This window comes from Myiozetetes cayanensis, unplaced genomic scaffold, assembly GCF_022539395.1.
Source record: "Myiozetetes cayanensis isolate MyiCay16 unplaced genomic scaffold, myiCay2020 scf22, whole genome shotgun sequence".
NCBI classification, from domain to species: domain Eukaryota; kingdom Metazoa; phylum Chordata; class Aves; order Passeriformes; family Tyrannidae; genus Myiozetetes; species Myiozetetes cayanensis.
In genome coordinates, this window is record NW_026087434.1 from 6,033,269 (window position 1) to 6,050,142 (window position 16,874).

Consider the following 16,874-nt stretch of genomic DNA (forward strand, 5'->3'; position numbering starts at 1 on the left):
AGCCATTTGTGTGCAGATGGCAGGACCTGCCTAGGAAACGTGTCACCTGGAGTGCCACCGGCCACCTCGCTGGTGGCCCGTTCTCCTCCACGTGCAGGACGTGCTGATGCTCTTGCACAGGCCCAGGGTGTCAGGACACGCAGTGGAGCAGCAAAACACATGGCCCAACACGTGCTGCCCTTCTGGCAACACAACACCCGGTGCTGTGCAAGTGGATGGCACCATTCCCACGATCCAGTGACAAAAAACACGCAACAAGGTTTTGCGTCCACTTGCAACCAACTCGACAGCCCCACGGCAAGAGGGACACGGGCACCCACCCACACCAACACAAACCAGCAATGCCTCTTCCTTCACCATTCTGGCAGCAGGGACAACAGAATGTTTATAAAAGCTTTGAAATGCACCAGCAGAATTTCAGTTTATGGCCCTGAATGCAATGTCTCCTCACAAAGCTTTCTCCCCAGGTCCCCAAGAGCAACCAAGCAGAACTCCCCTTCTGCCTCCCAGTCCCTTTGCATCTTCTCTCCTCAGCCTGGCCTCGCATCCAGGGTCCCATCACGCTGATCCCAGAAACTGTGGCACCACCAGGTACAACTGTGGTCCAGACACACCCAAAATTGGGGTCTCACCACAACAAACAGCCCTTGTAGGTCTGGTCCCAGTAGCCACAACTCACCACGAGCTCTGGCATGTGCATCTTGGTCATAATGGTCTTCATGATCTCAGGGGGAACAGGAGAACCTGCAATGATTCCTGGAAGAAAGAGGAAAATACCTTGGAAACCATGTATTTATTCCCAGGAGCAGTCCCTCAAATGGTTCTGCACTCCCAGAGTTCAATGCTGGCAAGATTTTTGGGATACAATGGCTCATGTCAAAATACTTCCTATATTTATAGTTACTTTGTTTCATAGTTATTTATAGTTATTGTAGAAGCAAAGGTTGCAGCAAGGCCAGTTTGCCTGAATGAATTAAGGGTTGGCAGAGTTCACTCGTTAGGAAGATAAAACTTTATAGCACAAACCTAGTCCAAGCTGCAGTTCCCAAAAAAGGAAAGCTTCAGAGGAGAAAGAGGTGCAGATTTTTAGCAGGACAAACACTCCCATCAATCCTCATCATAAACCTGAAAACCCTTCCTCCTGCCTTGCACAGAGTAGCCCTTCTGGGAGAGGGCAGATCCCATTGCCACCTGTTTCATCCCAGGATGACAGAGCAGAAGAATGGAGCAATATGTGGGCTTTTTTGGGGAATAGGGTGAGACAGGATCATTTTTCACATAGCAGGGAGGATTAGGTAACTGCTTAAATATTTCTTTATGCTCCAGCACCATCTTCTCTCTGTGCTGTTACTGCCTCAAAAGGGCTGGTGGTCTCCTTGTTTCAGCTCAGCTATTTTCAAGGTTGGTTGCAACAAGAGAGGAAGCTCCATCACAGGGTATCACACCCTCTCCAGCACTTGGATCAGTGACTTCACAAACTGGCAGGAAACTTTAAGTCAGAGAGAGAAATCCCAGCGTGGCTCTGCTTTAGGAACTGCACCAGCTTGAAGCACAGAAAGCATCTGCTGCCACACGGTGGTGGCCGGTGAGATGGGAACTGAGGAAAATCAGGCTATTCCTGATACCTCCCCTGGCAGCTAAAACAGAAAGGTCCTTTCCTAGTCTGCCTTAAGATGAGAGAAGAGTCCTAAAATACATCATGATCTAAGGATTCCCCAGGGAAAGGAAATGTAGCACCAAATTAACGGAGGAAACACAAGGCTCGCACAGCTAAACTCTTCCCACCAGAAGAGCCATTTGCTCACAAAACTTAACACAGCCTCCCAGTAGGGAACCAGGAATACCCCGTTCCTCAGGATTTTTCCATCTGGGTTCTGAGACTTACCTCCCCGGAGAGATGACAGGTCGTAGGAGTCGAAGTCTGGCTGGGAGAGCATGTCTATGAACATGGTCGGTGTGCCGAGGAGGAAGGAGCACCTTGAGCAAGAGTGGGGAGAAAAGGCAAAGCTGCAGAGCCAGAACTGGGGGCAGCCCAAGCTCAGCACCCCAGCTCAGCACCCATCCCATCCCACCCCACCCAGGGCTGCAGAGCAGCAGGAGGCAGGCACAGCAGATGTGCTACTCATCAGCACACAGAAATACATATATATAAATATATAAACATAGACATATATGCATGTATGATGCAGACACAGCAACAGCTCTTTTGCTTCACAGGTTACACTTGAGGAACAATCTGGAAACACAAGTGAGCTGGACTTAGAGAAGAAGGGCAGGTGTGTGAAAACACACCAGCCACAGCAAACCAAGACACCACTACACCTTCCAGCCAATCCTGTGGTGACTTGAAGGATCCTTTAATGCTGGGAGAAGTGACACACTCCCAAGCACAGCTGGAAAGGCAGATTTCGGCTCCTGAAGTGCCTGTGCAAGTGCGTGCACCAGCAAACTCGACCCTCCCACCACTGGAAGGAAAGGTGTGAGCAATGTCCTGGCAGGCAGGGCAAGGGAAGCAGCACAGCCACAGCCCTGAACTGCTCTGTAATGAGACACAAATGAGCTCTCACTTCTCTCGAGACACAGCCTCCAGCGCAGCCTTCCCCTCGAAGCTGGGAGATGAGAAGATGCAGCAGGACCCGTGCAGGGCCATCACCATGCAGCCTCCCACCGACGCCAGGCAGTGATACAGGGGCGCAGGGAGGCAAAAGCGACGGTCCTGGGATGAGCCAGAGACAACAGTGAGGAGAGGAGACCCCCCCAGCCCGTGTCCAGCCCATCATCTCACTGCTGAAGAGCAAAGATCTGAGCAGAGAGACATTTTTTCCTGATCAGCTTGTTGGAAATCTGACATTCAGCTGTGCTCCCGTGAGGGGGGAACACGACTCTTGATACCTCCTGCCTTTAATAAAAATAACCTTGGGAAGTTTTTTTAATGTCAAAATTTCATTCTGTAATTTTGCAATGTCTTTTTTTTTTTTTTTTTTTTGCTGGACTCTTTAGTCTGGTATTGCTTACACATTATATGCCAAAAGAGAAGAGTGGGAATGCTGTGACAGGCACGAAATATTCAGGATTTGGCACATGCTATTAATTTTATTTCGTTTGTGTTTTTTTTTTTTTTTTTAAACACCAAAGGCTCCGAAGACTGATTGAAACAACTCATCTATTTTCTGGATCAAAGCTGATATGTTAGAAATAAATACTTCAGAACTTCAAAAGAAAATATTTGCCTTTAACAATTTTTAAAAGAAACTACAAATAGAGAGGTCATACCCTGATAAGAGTTATGAGACTGTAAACATGACATTAAATGAAGTCATGTAAACCAAATTAAAACCTCATTCAACAGAATTCAAAGCTAACACCCAGTCTTGTAATTACTTGAAATGAGTATTTACCAAAAGGAAAAGTGAATAATTTCATGATTTTTTCCCCCACAAAATGATAGCTCTTTTTTTTTTTCCCAAAAAAAAGCTTCACATGAAACTAAAATGAAACATCAATGAACTCCATTGAAATGTAAAATACTGTGCATTAATATCCCTCGATGCCATTTGCAGCAAAACATCCTGCCCTGTCTCTGAGCAAGCACCACCACTCCCCACACACGTGGTCTCTCTGTGGCAGTGGAGACCCCCCAAAACTGTGTTCCCACCAAAACCCACCTGCTGTGTGATCCCCAGCCTCAGACCAGCCAGATGGGCATTATTCACAATGTTCCTGTGGGAGAGGGTGGCTCCTTTGGGGCTTCCCGTTGTCCCCTGGAAGACACAGGGGACATGCAGTGATGCCACCTTTTCTGAGGACGAGCTACGCCTGCTCTGCAGAGATTTCCCAGGCGGACCCTGGGGTGATCTCGCACTTCATTCTCCGATCAGACATGGAAGACTGTTTTTTCTTCTTTAACAGAATCCGAATCCCAAACCACATCAAAAACCATCCCAACTTCAGCTGAACAGAATCCACCTGACACCCTCTCATTTCCATCAGCCCTTGACATAGGGCTGAGCAGCAAGAATGGAAGAAGTAAGGGGAAATGCTAGAACACTTCTTCCATCCCACAGCAGAAGCTGGAAGCTTGTTTCCAGAGAGCAGAAGGCAAAGGAAATGGGATGCTCAGCACCACACATGTCTTTCCCCACGTCCCCGGTAAGAAACTCAACGACACGGAGCAGGCACGGCACCTACTGAAGTGAACTGGATGTTGATGGGGTCACTGCAGGACAGGGTCTGCTCCACTGCCCTTAGCTGCTTCACATGGCTGCTGTCCCCAGCCTGCATCACTTCATCCATGTGGAAGGTGCCAGGCAGCTTGGAGTCCAACATGATAACAGTGGATAAGTCAGGTAGCCTGGCAGAGAGAAAAACAGCATCGGCAATAACAGAACAAGGAGAAAACTGCCCACACAGGTGCACACTGGTCAGGGCAAACCTCCAGGCCAGCCTAACTTCTCTTCAGATGAGACCAATTACAGGTCTCACCAAAGCCTGAGTCATGCAGCTGAGGGGACTCAAGGCAGGACATGGCTGTGGGGTCAGTGCAAAGACACCAGATGTTCTTAACTCACCTTTTGCTCTTTATTCCCCCTGGACTGGATTTTTCTATCTCAGGACACGACTGCTTTAGAATCTCATAGAATTTCTGTGTTTTAAATTGAGTGGGGAACACCAGTGCCTTACAGCCAACCTGTGGAGGGAGACAGAAACCCGTGAGCAGTCACGTTGGGTTGATGGTCAGGACACAACAAAGAGCAGCCACCACCAACACAGGAACCACAGGGAGGTTCACTGAGGACAAAAGCAAACACAGTCCTTAGGTCTGTGCATTCATAAAACCCGCCAAGGGCAGGGCAGGGTGCTGTCACTGCACATCCAGCACTCCAAGCCTGGATCCAGGCGTGCAGCCAGTGCTTTGCACCTCCCTGGTGCAGGGATCAGGATGGGCTGGTTGATTTTTGCTGAGCAAGAGAGCAGAGCTGCAGCCTGAGGTTCTCTCTTTGCCCAGGATCAACACTCCTTGTTGTGAGCACAAGGCAAGCAACTGATTTTTCAGATTATGAGTCTCAACACTAACAAAAAAACTCAGTCCCAAAATATGAACAAATAAATAAAGTTAAAACAAATTAATTTGTGTCGGTCTGAAATGAGGAATTTTGAGGAGCTCTGGAGAAACAAAGAAACCTAAAGCCTGCCTCTAAGGCCAAGACATGATTTTATTGTGGCAGTTTTTTCATAAGGTGTTCCTTTTCCTAAGATTTTTTTTTTCACATCTTTTTAAAGTGTTAGCTATTTTGAAAATGAAAACATTTTTCATTCAACCCTTACATTTGCATAATCCCGAAACAAAGCGCCTTAATTACTCCAGGAATTTTCATTTCTTTCTCAGCAGAGGAGATTTGCTGAATTTGATCCAGATTTGCAAACTGCTTTCATCTTCCAAAAAAACGCATTCTTGAGAAATAAACTATTTACAGAAATTATTTACTCGGCTGTTTTCATAATTTTCCCAAAGTCTGGGAAATGAGAAGACCAAGGCTATGCCAATAAATTATCTGTAAGTACCCTCTGGGCTTTGTCAGAAAGGAAGATAAACATTTGCTCTGTTTTCTGGAACAGGCTGCCCAGCACCCAGGGGACTGAGGCTGTTTTGGGCCTTTGTAACTTTTTACTATTAACTCCTTCAAACTGCAGCTCTGGTTGAACCAGCTCTGAAAAACAGATCCTATATGAGGAGAGGAGCTTTGCAGGGCTGATGCTGTACGAGATAAGGATCCCTGGTTGGGCAACTCCCACTTGGTTTCAACCTGAATGGCAGCAGACCTGCCTTCCAAGAACCTGGAACGTGAAACCCGTCATCAGTTTGCTTTTGCAAAGCCCTGGAAATACAGTAGGACTGCAAGGTCTTGTTATTCTGCATACATTTCCATACACACCAAAGGGAGGGAACCTGATGGAGCAACAGTGGGGCCACACAGGCAGACAGGATCCAACAGGCCTTCAGGAATTTTGTTGTGCAAATCAACAAACACAAACAAATCATTAGCAGGGTGGAGAAAATGAGAGATCCCAGTGCCAAAGGTGCACAGAAAAGCTGGGAATGTTAGCAAACCTGGGAAGGCAAGACAGGAGCAATCCCCAATGGAGCTGAAGCACATTTCTGCTCTCACCCCATCAACACTGCATATTTACACCAGAGGAGAAAATCAGAGCAAACTCTCACACAGGGAGATGGAAAGGAAAACAAAAGCCAAGTCTTGCATGGGGAAAAAGGGAAGTACTGAGTTGCACATTCCAGGGTGAGAGAAGCAGGAGGACATCCAGCCTGGAAGAGATGTGCTCCACTGCAGCACTGGGTCCAAGCCCTACACAGGAGAACAGGAGTGACACCAGCAAGAGCTGTGAGAGGGTTAAACGAAGGATAAAATGAGAATTCAAACTGCAGCCCTGCAACCCAGTCAGAGAATTAATGATACAAGAGAAAAGTCTCCCTCAGTTGCTAAAAACTATCCACTTTCCAGGTAAAACAATAAACTTGGATGGCGCTGGGAACACCCAGAAGTGTTCCCTCCCCTTTGATTTAAAGCCAAACAAACAAATGAACAAATTAGCTTCTTAATCTTAATTTTTTAGCTATCAGATGTCTAATAACCTGAATTCCTTGTTATTTGAGCTAAGGAGCCTGAGCAGCTTAAATTGATTGGTGCTCTGCACATTGCAGGCTCTAATTCAGGCAGGTGTACTCTCCCAGATGTTGCTTGCAGGATGTTCTCAACAAGTCAATTCGTGAGTGCCATACGAACCTTCCTGAGGACAAACTCCAGCTCAGAGGCCTGGTAGGCTGGATTCACAGATACCTGAGAGAGGGAGAAACAAGAAGGTCGATCGGAGTTACCCTTGCCTTGAAAATCCTCCCCCCAGCACATATTCCAACAGAAAAGTTCTCCCAGGGATAAGCCACACTCCGAGCCTCTCCTCCAACCCACAAAACTAAGAGCTCACCACCAGAGGGGTTCCACACCCACAGAAAAAAAAAAATCCAAATTCTGTGATTGCACAAAAGAAAACAGTCCCAAAAGAGATTTATGTGAGGGAGGTCACACCGTCAAAACAGAGTTTCTAGATCAAAACTCAAGTGCAAGTCAGGATTCTTGATGGATAACTGGGAAAATACTTTCTCCAGTCCAGCTCTCCACAGAAGCAGTATTGGCTGCTGAAATTGAGTTCACCCCCAGGTTCATACTGAGCCTCCACCTTCATACACTCCTCCACCCTGTTCCTGCAGACACTGGGCTAAACCAGGATGAAGAGAACAGACCAGAAGGCTGACTTTAGACCTTACTGTCCAAATAAGGTGCATTTTGGTGAATATGCCAGGTCATATCATCAAATTAAAACTGCCTTTGGGGATATGCAGCTTGGACTAGACTTTTAAGTCAGCATTTGTGCCTTGGAGCAATACATTTGGAAGGGACCTAACCAGTTGGTAACGGGTTAGGACAGCAGCATCCCACAAAAAGTGGTCCTGCTGGCAAAAGCACATCTCCTTCTGTCATCAGCTGCTGCAAGTTAGTTCACAGTAGTTTCTTGCTGCTCCATCCTCTGTAGGGTGTTTCCCTACAGAGTGGAGGACAAAGATGCAGAGAGCTGCACAGATCTTGTTTAAATACAGCATTCAGTTATAGACAACGTGCCAGGTAAGAGCACAAAAAAAAAAAGAGACAGCAAACTTTATTCTGCAGTATCTCCTACTGCTTCTTTGTTTCCTTTCCCAACAGACTGCTAAAAACCCAGACACAGCAAACTCCTTACCAGGATGATTCCTGCCTGGGCACTTGCAAACTGCATGAGAACCCACTCGTATTTATTGGGTCCCCACATCCCCAGTCGGTCTCCTTTCCTCAGGCCAAGAGCCAGAAGCCCAGCTGCTGCCTGGTCCACCTGTAAAACACAGGACAAGAGCCTGAGGATCACACATGGGATGCAGTGGGGCTCATTTGTCTCCAGGTACTGCTTTCTGGGGAAAAAGCATCATCTTTATAACTGAAATGGGACAGAACGTCCCATGACAGGCTGCAGCAGCTTCTGAGCCTCAGAGCACAGGCCTGCTCAGCAGGTTGACTGAAAGCACAGAAATAACAAGCCTGGAACAATACCACAAAACAGGAAGGAAATTAAAATAGGCAATTAGGTACAAACTGTTGTAAGTTAATTCTTGCTGTAGGACTACTTAGTGCCTGGCTCTTCATCAACTACACTGAGGACTAAGTCTTACCCACATGCTAGGCTCATCCACACTGTTGGATCTGCCTCCCTTTTGGGATATCACTTACTTTGAAAAGGACTCAAGTAAAGAAAATTGTATAGTGTGATTTTTGACCAGTTTGGGAGGAGCAGCTGAGGGAGCTGGGGGGGCTCAGCGTGGAGAAAAGGAGGCTCAGGGGGGACCTTCTCACTCTCTGCAAATCCCTGACGGGAGGGTGGAGCCAGGTGGGGTCGGGCTCTGCTCCCAGGGAACAGGCCAAGAGGAAAACTGTACCAGGGAAAGGTCAGGTTGGACATCAGGAGGAATTTCTTCACAGAAAGGGTTGTTAAATACTGGAAAGGACTTCCCAGGGAGGTGATGGAGTCACCATCCCTGGAGGAGTTCAGGAAATGACTGGACATGGCACTCAGTGCTCTGGTCTAGTTAACAAGGTGGGGATCCGTCAAAGATTGGACTCAATGATCTTGGAGATCTTTTCCAATCTTAATGATTCTGTGAATCAGTGATTCCTTAACTTGAATTCAGCCACTATATTAACAACCACTTTATTTTTTGAGATGGTAAGTGTGTGTCAGGTGTGCAGATGTATGAATAAATATTCTGAGGTATTCAGGAAAGTTTTTATAGTTATGTCGTGTTCTCAAATGAATTGATGAAATTTACCTTGTAGGAGATATGAATTTGAAGAAAAGCTATCCTCTGATTTAGTTCGGAATTACAGTTTACTTCTTAAAATCAGGGTGAGCACAGCTAATCTTGTTTATCCGAATGGATGTGACCCAAACCACACTAAGCCTAAAAAAAAACCCTCAGGAAAAAAACAAGTCCTCCTATCCAAGATCATAACATATACTTAGTGGAAAATTTCCAGGTAGTTAGTCTTGAAATATTGTCCCCCGATTTCGAAACCAGCTAAACATATATTTGTAAGCAATATGTACACACACATACACATAGATATACCCACACATACCTGTGCATGTAATAGTGAGCCCTAATCCTTGACTTTGCTCCATTGCCTTTGGGCTTAGATAAAAAACTTCCACACACCCAGGATCTCTGATAGTCAGAACTACTAATACAGAAGGTGGAGTCTACTCCAGTGGAGAAAACACTGACTCAGCCCACAACCCATCAGATAGAGGTGATAATTTTAAGGTATGAAAGTTCACTCTGGGATATTCAACAAGCAGTTTGCATACGCTGCCTCCTCCATTTCATCTCCAGGTTCTAAGGAGGACAAAGGCAGCACGTGCCCATCGGTGCGTGCCGGGGACACACAGCACACCTCAGTCCTGAGCTGAGCAGTGAAACCATTTTCCATTTGTCCATCGTATCTGCTGAGGTTACCCACCCACCTGTGCTCCCTGAGGGGTGAAGCGGGCACTCACCTCCTCTTTGAACTGGGCAAACGTCCTCCGAACCCCATCCCGGAAGAACACCAAGGCCTCTTGGTCGGGGAACCGCTCAACTGTCCCCTCCAGGCACTGGCCCACGGTTTTGTCGAGAAGGGGAATGTCTAAGGGCCCCTGGGCGTAGCTGTTGGTCACTCCGGGGGAGACAGAGGGCACCCTCGTATGCAGGGCACTGTGAAAGCAAAGGAGAGGACTCTATTTAATACAATCTGTCCACACAGTTCTCCCCACCTGGAGGGATTATCCACCTGCCAATAGCATCCAGAGTACACAAAGGACATTCCTGTAGAGCCTCCATCCCTCCGTGGGAAACCAGGACTCTGCTCCCTGGTGGAGAAGGAGCCTCCACCAGCCCTGCAGACTGGGCACAGCCTGGTCCTACCATCACCCACCTGCAGTGAAAACTACTCAGACAAGTCGGGACATCTGGACAGACCATGGACTCTGCAATTTACTGAGAGATGGCAACTGGGCTGGGTCTTTCTGCAACATAAATAACTGGGAAGGAACACAACCAAACCAGTTTGTAGATAAATTCCCTCAACTGGCTGAAAAGAGCAGACAACAGAGAGAGAGAAAATTAAAATTAAATTCAGAGATTGGTCTCCGAAACGGTCAGCAGAGAAGAGTCTAATCCTGCAGAATAAAGACTGCTCAAAAGAGTTCAGAGAAGCTGAGCTGTAACTGAGGCATCTGCAAAGGAATGGTCTGTGTGTACAACAGCAAGCACTGTACGTACTCAGTCTCTGCCAGCTGGAACACAAGGAGTTTATAGAACTGCAGACAGCATCCATAAAACGAGGAGTTACCAGGGAAATGAGGGGTAGAAGTGCAGAGGCAATAATACAGCAGGGAGGAGATGATCCCTAGGCAATCACAGGACTGGAAGAGAGGAGCAGAGCAGGGAGGGGTTTGAGTAGAGCAAGGACCGGGGCAGGAAAGGAGCACTGAGGTAGGGTGCATAGCTCAGAGGCCGTGTTTGCAGATTCAGTTTATAATGGGTGGGATCCCTGCATTAGACAGTAAAACCAGTTCAGCCTAAACTCAATTTTCCCCCATTCATTATGGGATCAATATTCTGCAAAGACACGGTGCCATTTACCACAAAAGATTTATTTTCCTGCCCACAAGAAACAAGCCCCAGCATGGAGTTACCTCTTCCGTGAGGTGAAGTTTGGTCGTGATACCTTCATGGGGCGTTTTGCTCCAAGAGCCAAGCAAATAACCTGAGCCTCTTCCCCCCCACTGCTTTTCAGCAGATGGAGGACTGTGCAACTCCCACTGGGCTCTGTTCAGACAACTTTCCTCTCAGAGCTCTTGAGCAACTCACATCAAGGCTGTAGAGCTGCCCGAGGAGGAGGGGAGAGGACAAGTCCTAAACTGAACTACTCTTTGAAAGCTCCTGGGCAAGGCACATAGATAAACTAGGAGATAAAAGAAAGCTCAGCAGAAGAAAAGCCTTTATAAATATAGGTTCTATAAAACAAAGGCTGGAAAAGCTCTCCCTAACCCAAACAGAGGACAAACGCTCCTGGGAAAGCAGTAAAAGCCGCAGCAGCCACTGACACTTGTTGGTTGAAACAGCGACCAGAGAAGTCCCTGTTCCCTGTCACAGGGTGGTCTCAGAGAAGCAGGTGGACAAGGAACCCTCAGGCTGTTTGCTAGAGCATTTACTGGAGACAACCACACTTGCATCTCCCTCAAGCCAAGTCATTTCCAGTTTCAGCAGAGCCTGGTCCTAAATCCCCTGCTGTTCTCTGCCAGCTGAGGCACAGGGATGTTTCTGAGCAGGCAGGGAGCAGCTGCTGACCCGGTTGCGCAAGAGCACTTCCCAGAGCACCGTCCAGGGGTCAGTGGGAGCCAAGCAGGCTCAGCACTGGCCTGGAGTGGGAGCAAGCAAAGACAAGCCTTTCACAGACTGCACAGCTCCTCCTCGGGGGACACCACCCAAGGAGCCAGCTGGTAAAAAAATTGGTGCAACACATTCTTCTACCGCGCGATTGAAAAGCTGAACAACAAAACACCATCACAGAGAGAGAACTGGAGAGGGGAGGGAATATGATTAGAAAATTCAGATTGAGAAAATTCAATCAAAATCAAAAGCTTCCAGCTGAAAGTCTCCTCCTCTCCCCAGTCAACCTTCCAAAGAGGTACTTGCACAATGCTTCATTGCCAATGAAAAGGGTAATATCTTACACTGTCACGTCTTGGCAAAACATTACACAGATCAGGCTTTCTGGGATTACTATCTCAGTATTTTTCCAGGCCTGAAGAGCCAACAGGTTTCACTGACTTTGCAGAACCAGACTTTTACACTAAATGCAAGAAGGCACAAAGGCAGAGCCAAATGACAAAGGTCCAGGCTTCATGGCTTGGCTTCCTCCCTACCCCTGAATATGGGGATGAAAGAGCATCAAAGAACAGTAAAAGATGTCATTATAAATCCCCATGCTCCAAAACACTATGAAAATACTGCTGGTTTTCCCCACAGTGTGAACACATGCACAGCTTGCTCTCAGAGGTCTCAAGCATTCACATTTTCAAATGAAAGCATCAGCAGCACTGAAATTAATGGCTAAGATATCTCATGCTCATAACCCAGAGTCACAGACTCCTCTCAAAGCAATAACTCACATCATTTCTTCAAATCCATTAAAGTAAAATTCACGACTGCCATTGAGCCTGAGCTCCCCAAATTCTGGTCTGACGTTCACATGTGCTTCAACATTTCTGCATCATTTCTCTGCTGGCAGTGGCAGAAGTGAAAGGCATGAGACAAAACACAGCAGGCTGCTGGAAACACTGGGGGTCAGGAATGGAAGGAATGAGGCAGATACAAGATATGTTCATAATCAGCAGCATCGTGCTGGAAATCACGTGGGGTTGGTCTCCCTCCTGCCTACAGCCTGCAGAAGTGTATGTATCTGATCCGAAATAATGTATCAAGAGACCTCTACAAAGAAAGGGTCCAAAGGATTTAGAAATAATCTTTGTGTTCATCTTTGTTACAGAAAACAAGTAATTCACCCTTCACCTCTTCCTACAAAGCCTCTGGTGCTGCTGGAGATAAAACAAGACCAATGGTATGATATTACAGCAGCTCTCATTTCCCTGACTCAGCTGGAGGAGCGCAAATAAAACTCTACTTGCTCTTGGGTGTCAGCACAGACTGTAAAACACGACTTTTGGAGAGCACGTGTCTTCTGTTAGCAACACATTTCAGCAGCAAGACAGCCCGCAGTGCCTGCAAATGAGCCAGCCTCATCTCTAGGCTGTTCCTGAAAAACTCCATGACCCTGAAGCAGGAGCACAACTGAACAGAGAGACATCAGAGACCGGGGAAAATGCATCCCCCTCCTGTTCCATGCAGAAGGCAGGAGAGTAGCCAAATCTCAGCAATCCCAGAGAGCTCTCCTGCCTGAGGGAAGGATCAGAGTGAAGCAAGCACTCTGGACTAATCTTAGGAAATATTTGTATTTATCTCGGAGCAGCCCCAATCAACAGTCTGGAGTTGTTGATATAAGATAACCAGCTCTGTTTTGACCTTTAACTCTTCATCAGTCTCTACAGAAATTATCAAAAGGGATGAGAAAGGAACACAAGGCAAAGGCGTCATCTCCTGTCCCCTGTTTAGCGTGAAGGACATTGACCTGACCAGTCCCTCTGCATCTGTGTGAAAGGCCTTGCCCTGCAGGGCTTAGGAACTGTCCTCACTACAGAGTTCATACTCAGAAAGGTTCATGGACTCTCCTGCCAGTTCCTTTGCTCATGGACATCTACCAGGAGCTTCTCCCCACAAAGCAAGAGCTTTTGTGTCTTTTGTGTAACACAACTGCAATAAAAGGGTGGTGAAAGTTAGCCCTGCTCCGACCTCCCCTCTTCTTTGCTCTGTTGACTAAACAGTTAACTAGGTTCTCCTTTTTGTTTGTTTGGTTTGGTTTGAGGAAGGATCAAGTTCCCAGGGTTTTCAGACTCCTTCTGCAGCACCTTTCTGGACTTTCTGGTTATGTTTTTTACTGTGATTCTCTGCCCTCAGCACTCTTCCTTTCAAAAGCATAAATAAGCCTAGGAGTAGAATTTAATAAATTTGTTTTTATAATGTTACTAGAAAGAGTTTACTGTCTAAATTTGTGGTCTTCTTCTCCAAGGGCTTTGTGTTCCTATCCTACAGTTTCACTTCTGGGCTAGAGTGAACTGTAGTGAACTCTCTGTCATGCTTCCCTTCTGATCCAATTTCCTAAGATTTTGAGAAGGAATCTTGGAGCATCCACGATGAGGTGGCTTCAGCCACCTCACTCCTAATGTCAAACCAGCTGAAAAGAAACACCTGAGCCTCGCCTGTGGAAAAACAAGGAACCCCTGTGGTTCTTGGGGAATTGCTCACTGGAGGTCATTCCTCCCAGTGAGCATTAGGCTCTGAATATCAGCTAATCCTTCAGAGTCTTTCCCAAAGCCAGTTGCCTTCCCATTGCTGTTCTTTCACACAAACTTGCTCCAAGAGGCAGCACTGAAGGAAAGCAAAATTAAGAACTGGCCTGAACTCCCCAGAGGTCCTTGGTGCCCTGGACCTGCTGTGTCCCCAACCACCCTGCCCACCCGGGGTCTGCAGGACTGCAGGGGGACAGGGACACTGCCTGCAAGTCAGAGCACCCAAGGAGGGTGAAGAAGCCATTTGATATGTTTGATGTTACTGAAATCAGGACGGAGCTGTTGCACAAAGTTCAGCCCTGGCCTGAACATTGCTCCGTAAACTGTACAGGGCTCCTCCCTTCGCCTGTTCCCCTCCCAGGCTGGGTGGGCAGACCCAGGGGGTGCAGCCTTCCGTGTCCCACTTTGGAGGGGCTTTAGGGAAGCCAAGGCAAGTGACACACACCGAGACGAACCTGCCCTCCCCGCATGCGGCCACTCGCCTGGCTGGACACCCACAGCTGCCCTATAGCCCCTGTCCCCCATCACACATGGTCTGCCAGCCTCTGTGCCCTACAGTCCCCCATCGCCAGTCCCCACAGCCCTCCACCCCCTAGAGCCCCCATTTCTTCTCATCCACAGCCCCCTGTTCCCCGTAGCCACCCATCCCCTACAGCCCGCACCCCCGGTTCCAAGAATGAACCTCCCGTTCCCCCACACTCCCTGCCGGTCCCCAGCCCATCCCTACCTTCCCGGTGGGGCTCCCCGCCTCCCGCCCGCGCGGCGCAGGACCCGCAGCCCGTGCCGGGGCAGCGCTGCCAGCCGGGCCGTGGCCATTCCTCCAGCGGTGACAGGACGCGGGCACCCGATGGGGCCCGGCCCGGCCCGTCGCTCGGAGCGCAGGGGCGGTGCCCAGCCCGCCCCGGCCCCGCTCCGCCCCATCTTCGGAGGCTGCGGGGCCCCGGGACCCTCTGCCGGCCGCGAGGAAGCGCCGGGTGGGACGGGGAGCAGGGAAAGCGCCCACCCGAGTGCGGGGATGGGGGCTCAGAGGGAGCCCCCGGGACACGGCTGGCAGCGCGGGGTCCCGCCGGGCATCTGCCCCGTCCTCGGCCAGTCCACTGCCCAAGCCCTGCACCGCACCTCCATTCCCTGTGCATTCCCACTCCGTTCTTCTTCCCGGCCTGCCCCACCAGTCTGTTTCTGCCTGACCCCAACCACCCCGAATGAGCCCCTCCACCCAGATGAGTGGGGGGGGACTTTGGTGCGAGACAACCAACATCACTTTTCTCCAAGCCTGAGCCCTGGAGACACCAACTGACCTCCAGCACTATCCACTCAGCGAGTTATCAGTTACGACACCCCACTAACAGCTTTAGGCACTCCCTGGCTCGTGTGCCCTCCTATGGGAGGAGGAGACGCCAGCTGGGAACTGCAGAGCTGCTCCAGGGAGGAGGCCCCCTCACGGAGAGCAGAGGTGTGGTCAGGCACCAGGTGAGGAGCACGGTGCAGCTGAGTTCTGCAGCAGCACTGATGATGAACAGGTGACACATCATCCTTCCCCGCTTGAAACGACTGACAGCCCGTCTGGCCACTGCCTGCAGCAATGGCCAAAAGCTAATTAAGCTGGATTATAAATTTGAGCCCAAAAATGCTCTGTGTCTTTTGAATACCACACGGGCATTAACCAAACAGTGCTGCCAGTGCTGGCCTGAGACATGGGCTGCTTCTGTAGGCGTTTTGCAGCTCTGCCTGGGTGGGAGCTGGAATTAGTGTACCTGGACACAGTGTCTGTAACACAACGAGCACAAGGGTGCTGATGAACAAGAGCATCAATATTGGCCTCAGAATGGTGAATCTCAGACACCAAAGCCATAAATATGCTTGTAACAGAGTAAAATACCAACTGCCACCAGACCTCTGGTGTCTAAACCTTGAGTTTAGAAACAGGAAGGATTTTCCCCAGTGTGCATCTCATTCAAAATGAGTTTGTTCAGTGGCAGCAATGATAACATTTGCTTTGGTAGGGAAAGGGAGATTTTTGTCCTTGAAATGTGAAAAATTGGCCATGGCTGCAGAGGGGACACAGAGATCCACAAAGTGTCTGGGAATGTTCTCCATCCCCAGGACGGTATAGCCAGCTTAGGCCCACAGGGTCACAGTAAGGATTGCTACATCAGGATTAGATTGACAGTGTTCATCCCGCTGCCCTCAGCAGTTCCTGCTCCATTCCCCTTGCTGATGTTCTTGCAGCCTTCCTCTAGCAGAGAGCATGGATGTGCCCTGTGTTATGGTTTGTCTTGTGGATCTTTGAAATCTTTCTAGTGTACATGCACAGGTACCTCTTCAAGTCAGTCCCACTGCAATCAGCAGCAAGGTGAGTTTCTGGATTCCCACAGGTGACGTAAGGCTGTGTGACATTCATGGCCAGAAGTTGTCCTTTCACTGTTTCAGCACAGGACAGAGCAATTATCTTTGTCTGTGCTGATGGAGCATCTGAGGGCTCAGTGTTGTATAATCACTGGGGGGAAAAAAGAAGATGTCTGGGATGCAAACACCTCACCTTTAATAAATAAAGATAAAGCTGACTTTTGGCTTGATCTTCCCATGTAACAATCATTAGCCCACAGGGTGAATCCTGGTTAAAGAAAGAATTAAATGAAGAATTATGCAGAAGTTAAGGTGACCTTGACATTTGGCTATGTTTGTTAAAGATTGTCAAAGCAGAGGTCGCCTGAAGCAGTACCACTTCATACACCATTGCATAAGGTATCATTCCTTTCTAATGGAGA

At 48.4% G+C, this 16,874-nt stretch overlaps 1 protein-coding gene across 1 annotated transcript in view; it reads right to left on the bottom strand.

The window, feature by feature from the left end:
• Positions 1–14,973, bottom strand: part of ACSF2 (acyl-CoA synthetase family member 2) — a 35,772-nt gene extending 20,799 nt beyond the window's left edge. The window contains exons 1-10 of the mRNA XM_050319256.1: positions 14,834–14,973; positions 9,655–9,850; positions 7,810–7,938; positions 6,801–6,854; positions 4,569–4,687; positions 4,189–4,351; positions 3,666–3,761; positions 2,568–2,716; positions 1,886–1,977; positions 680–756 (exon numbers count right to left, since the gene is read on the bottom strand). Of these exons, the coding sequence (XP_050175213.1) occupies positions 680–756; positions 1,886–1,977; positions 2,568–2,716; positions 3,666–3,761; positions 4,189–4,351; positions 4,569–4,687; positions 6,801–6,854; positions 7,810–7,938; positions 9,655–9,850; positions 14,834–14,922 (1,164 nt within the window). The 5' untranslated portion in view covers positions 14,923–14,973. The remainder of the gene's footprint in view (positions 1–679; positions 757–1,885; positions 1,978–2,567; positions 2,717–3,665; positions 3,762–4,188; positions 4,352–4,568; positions 4,688–6,800; positions 6,855–7,809; positions 7,939–9,654; positions 9,851–14,833) is intronic.
• Between the last annotated feature and the right edge of the window lie 1,901 nt (positions 14,974–16,874).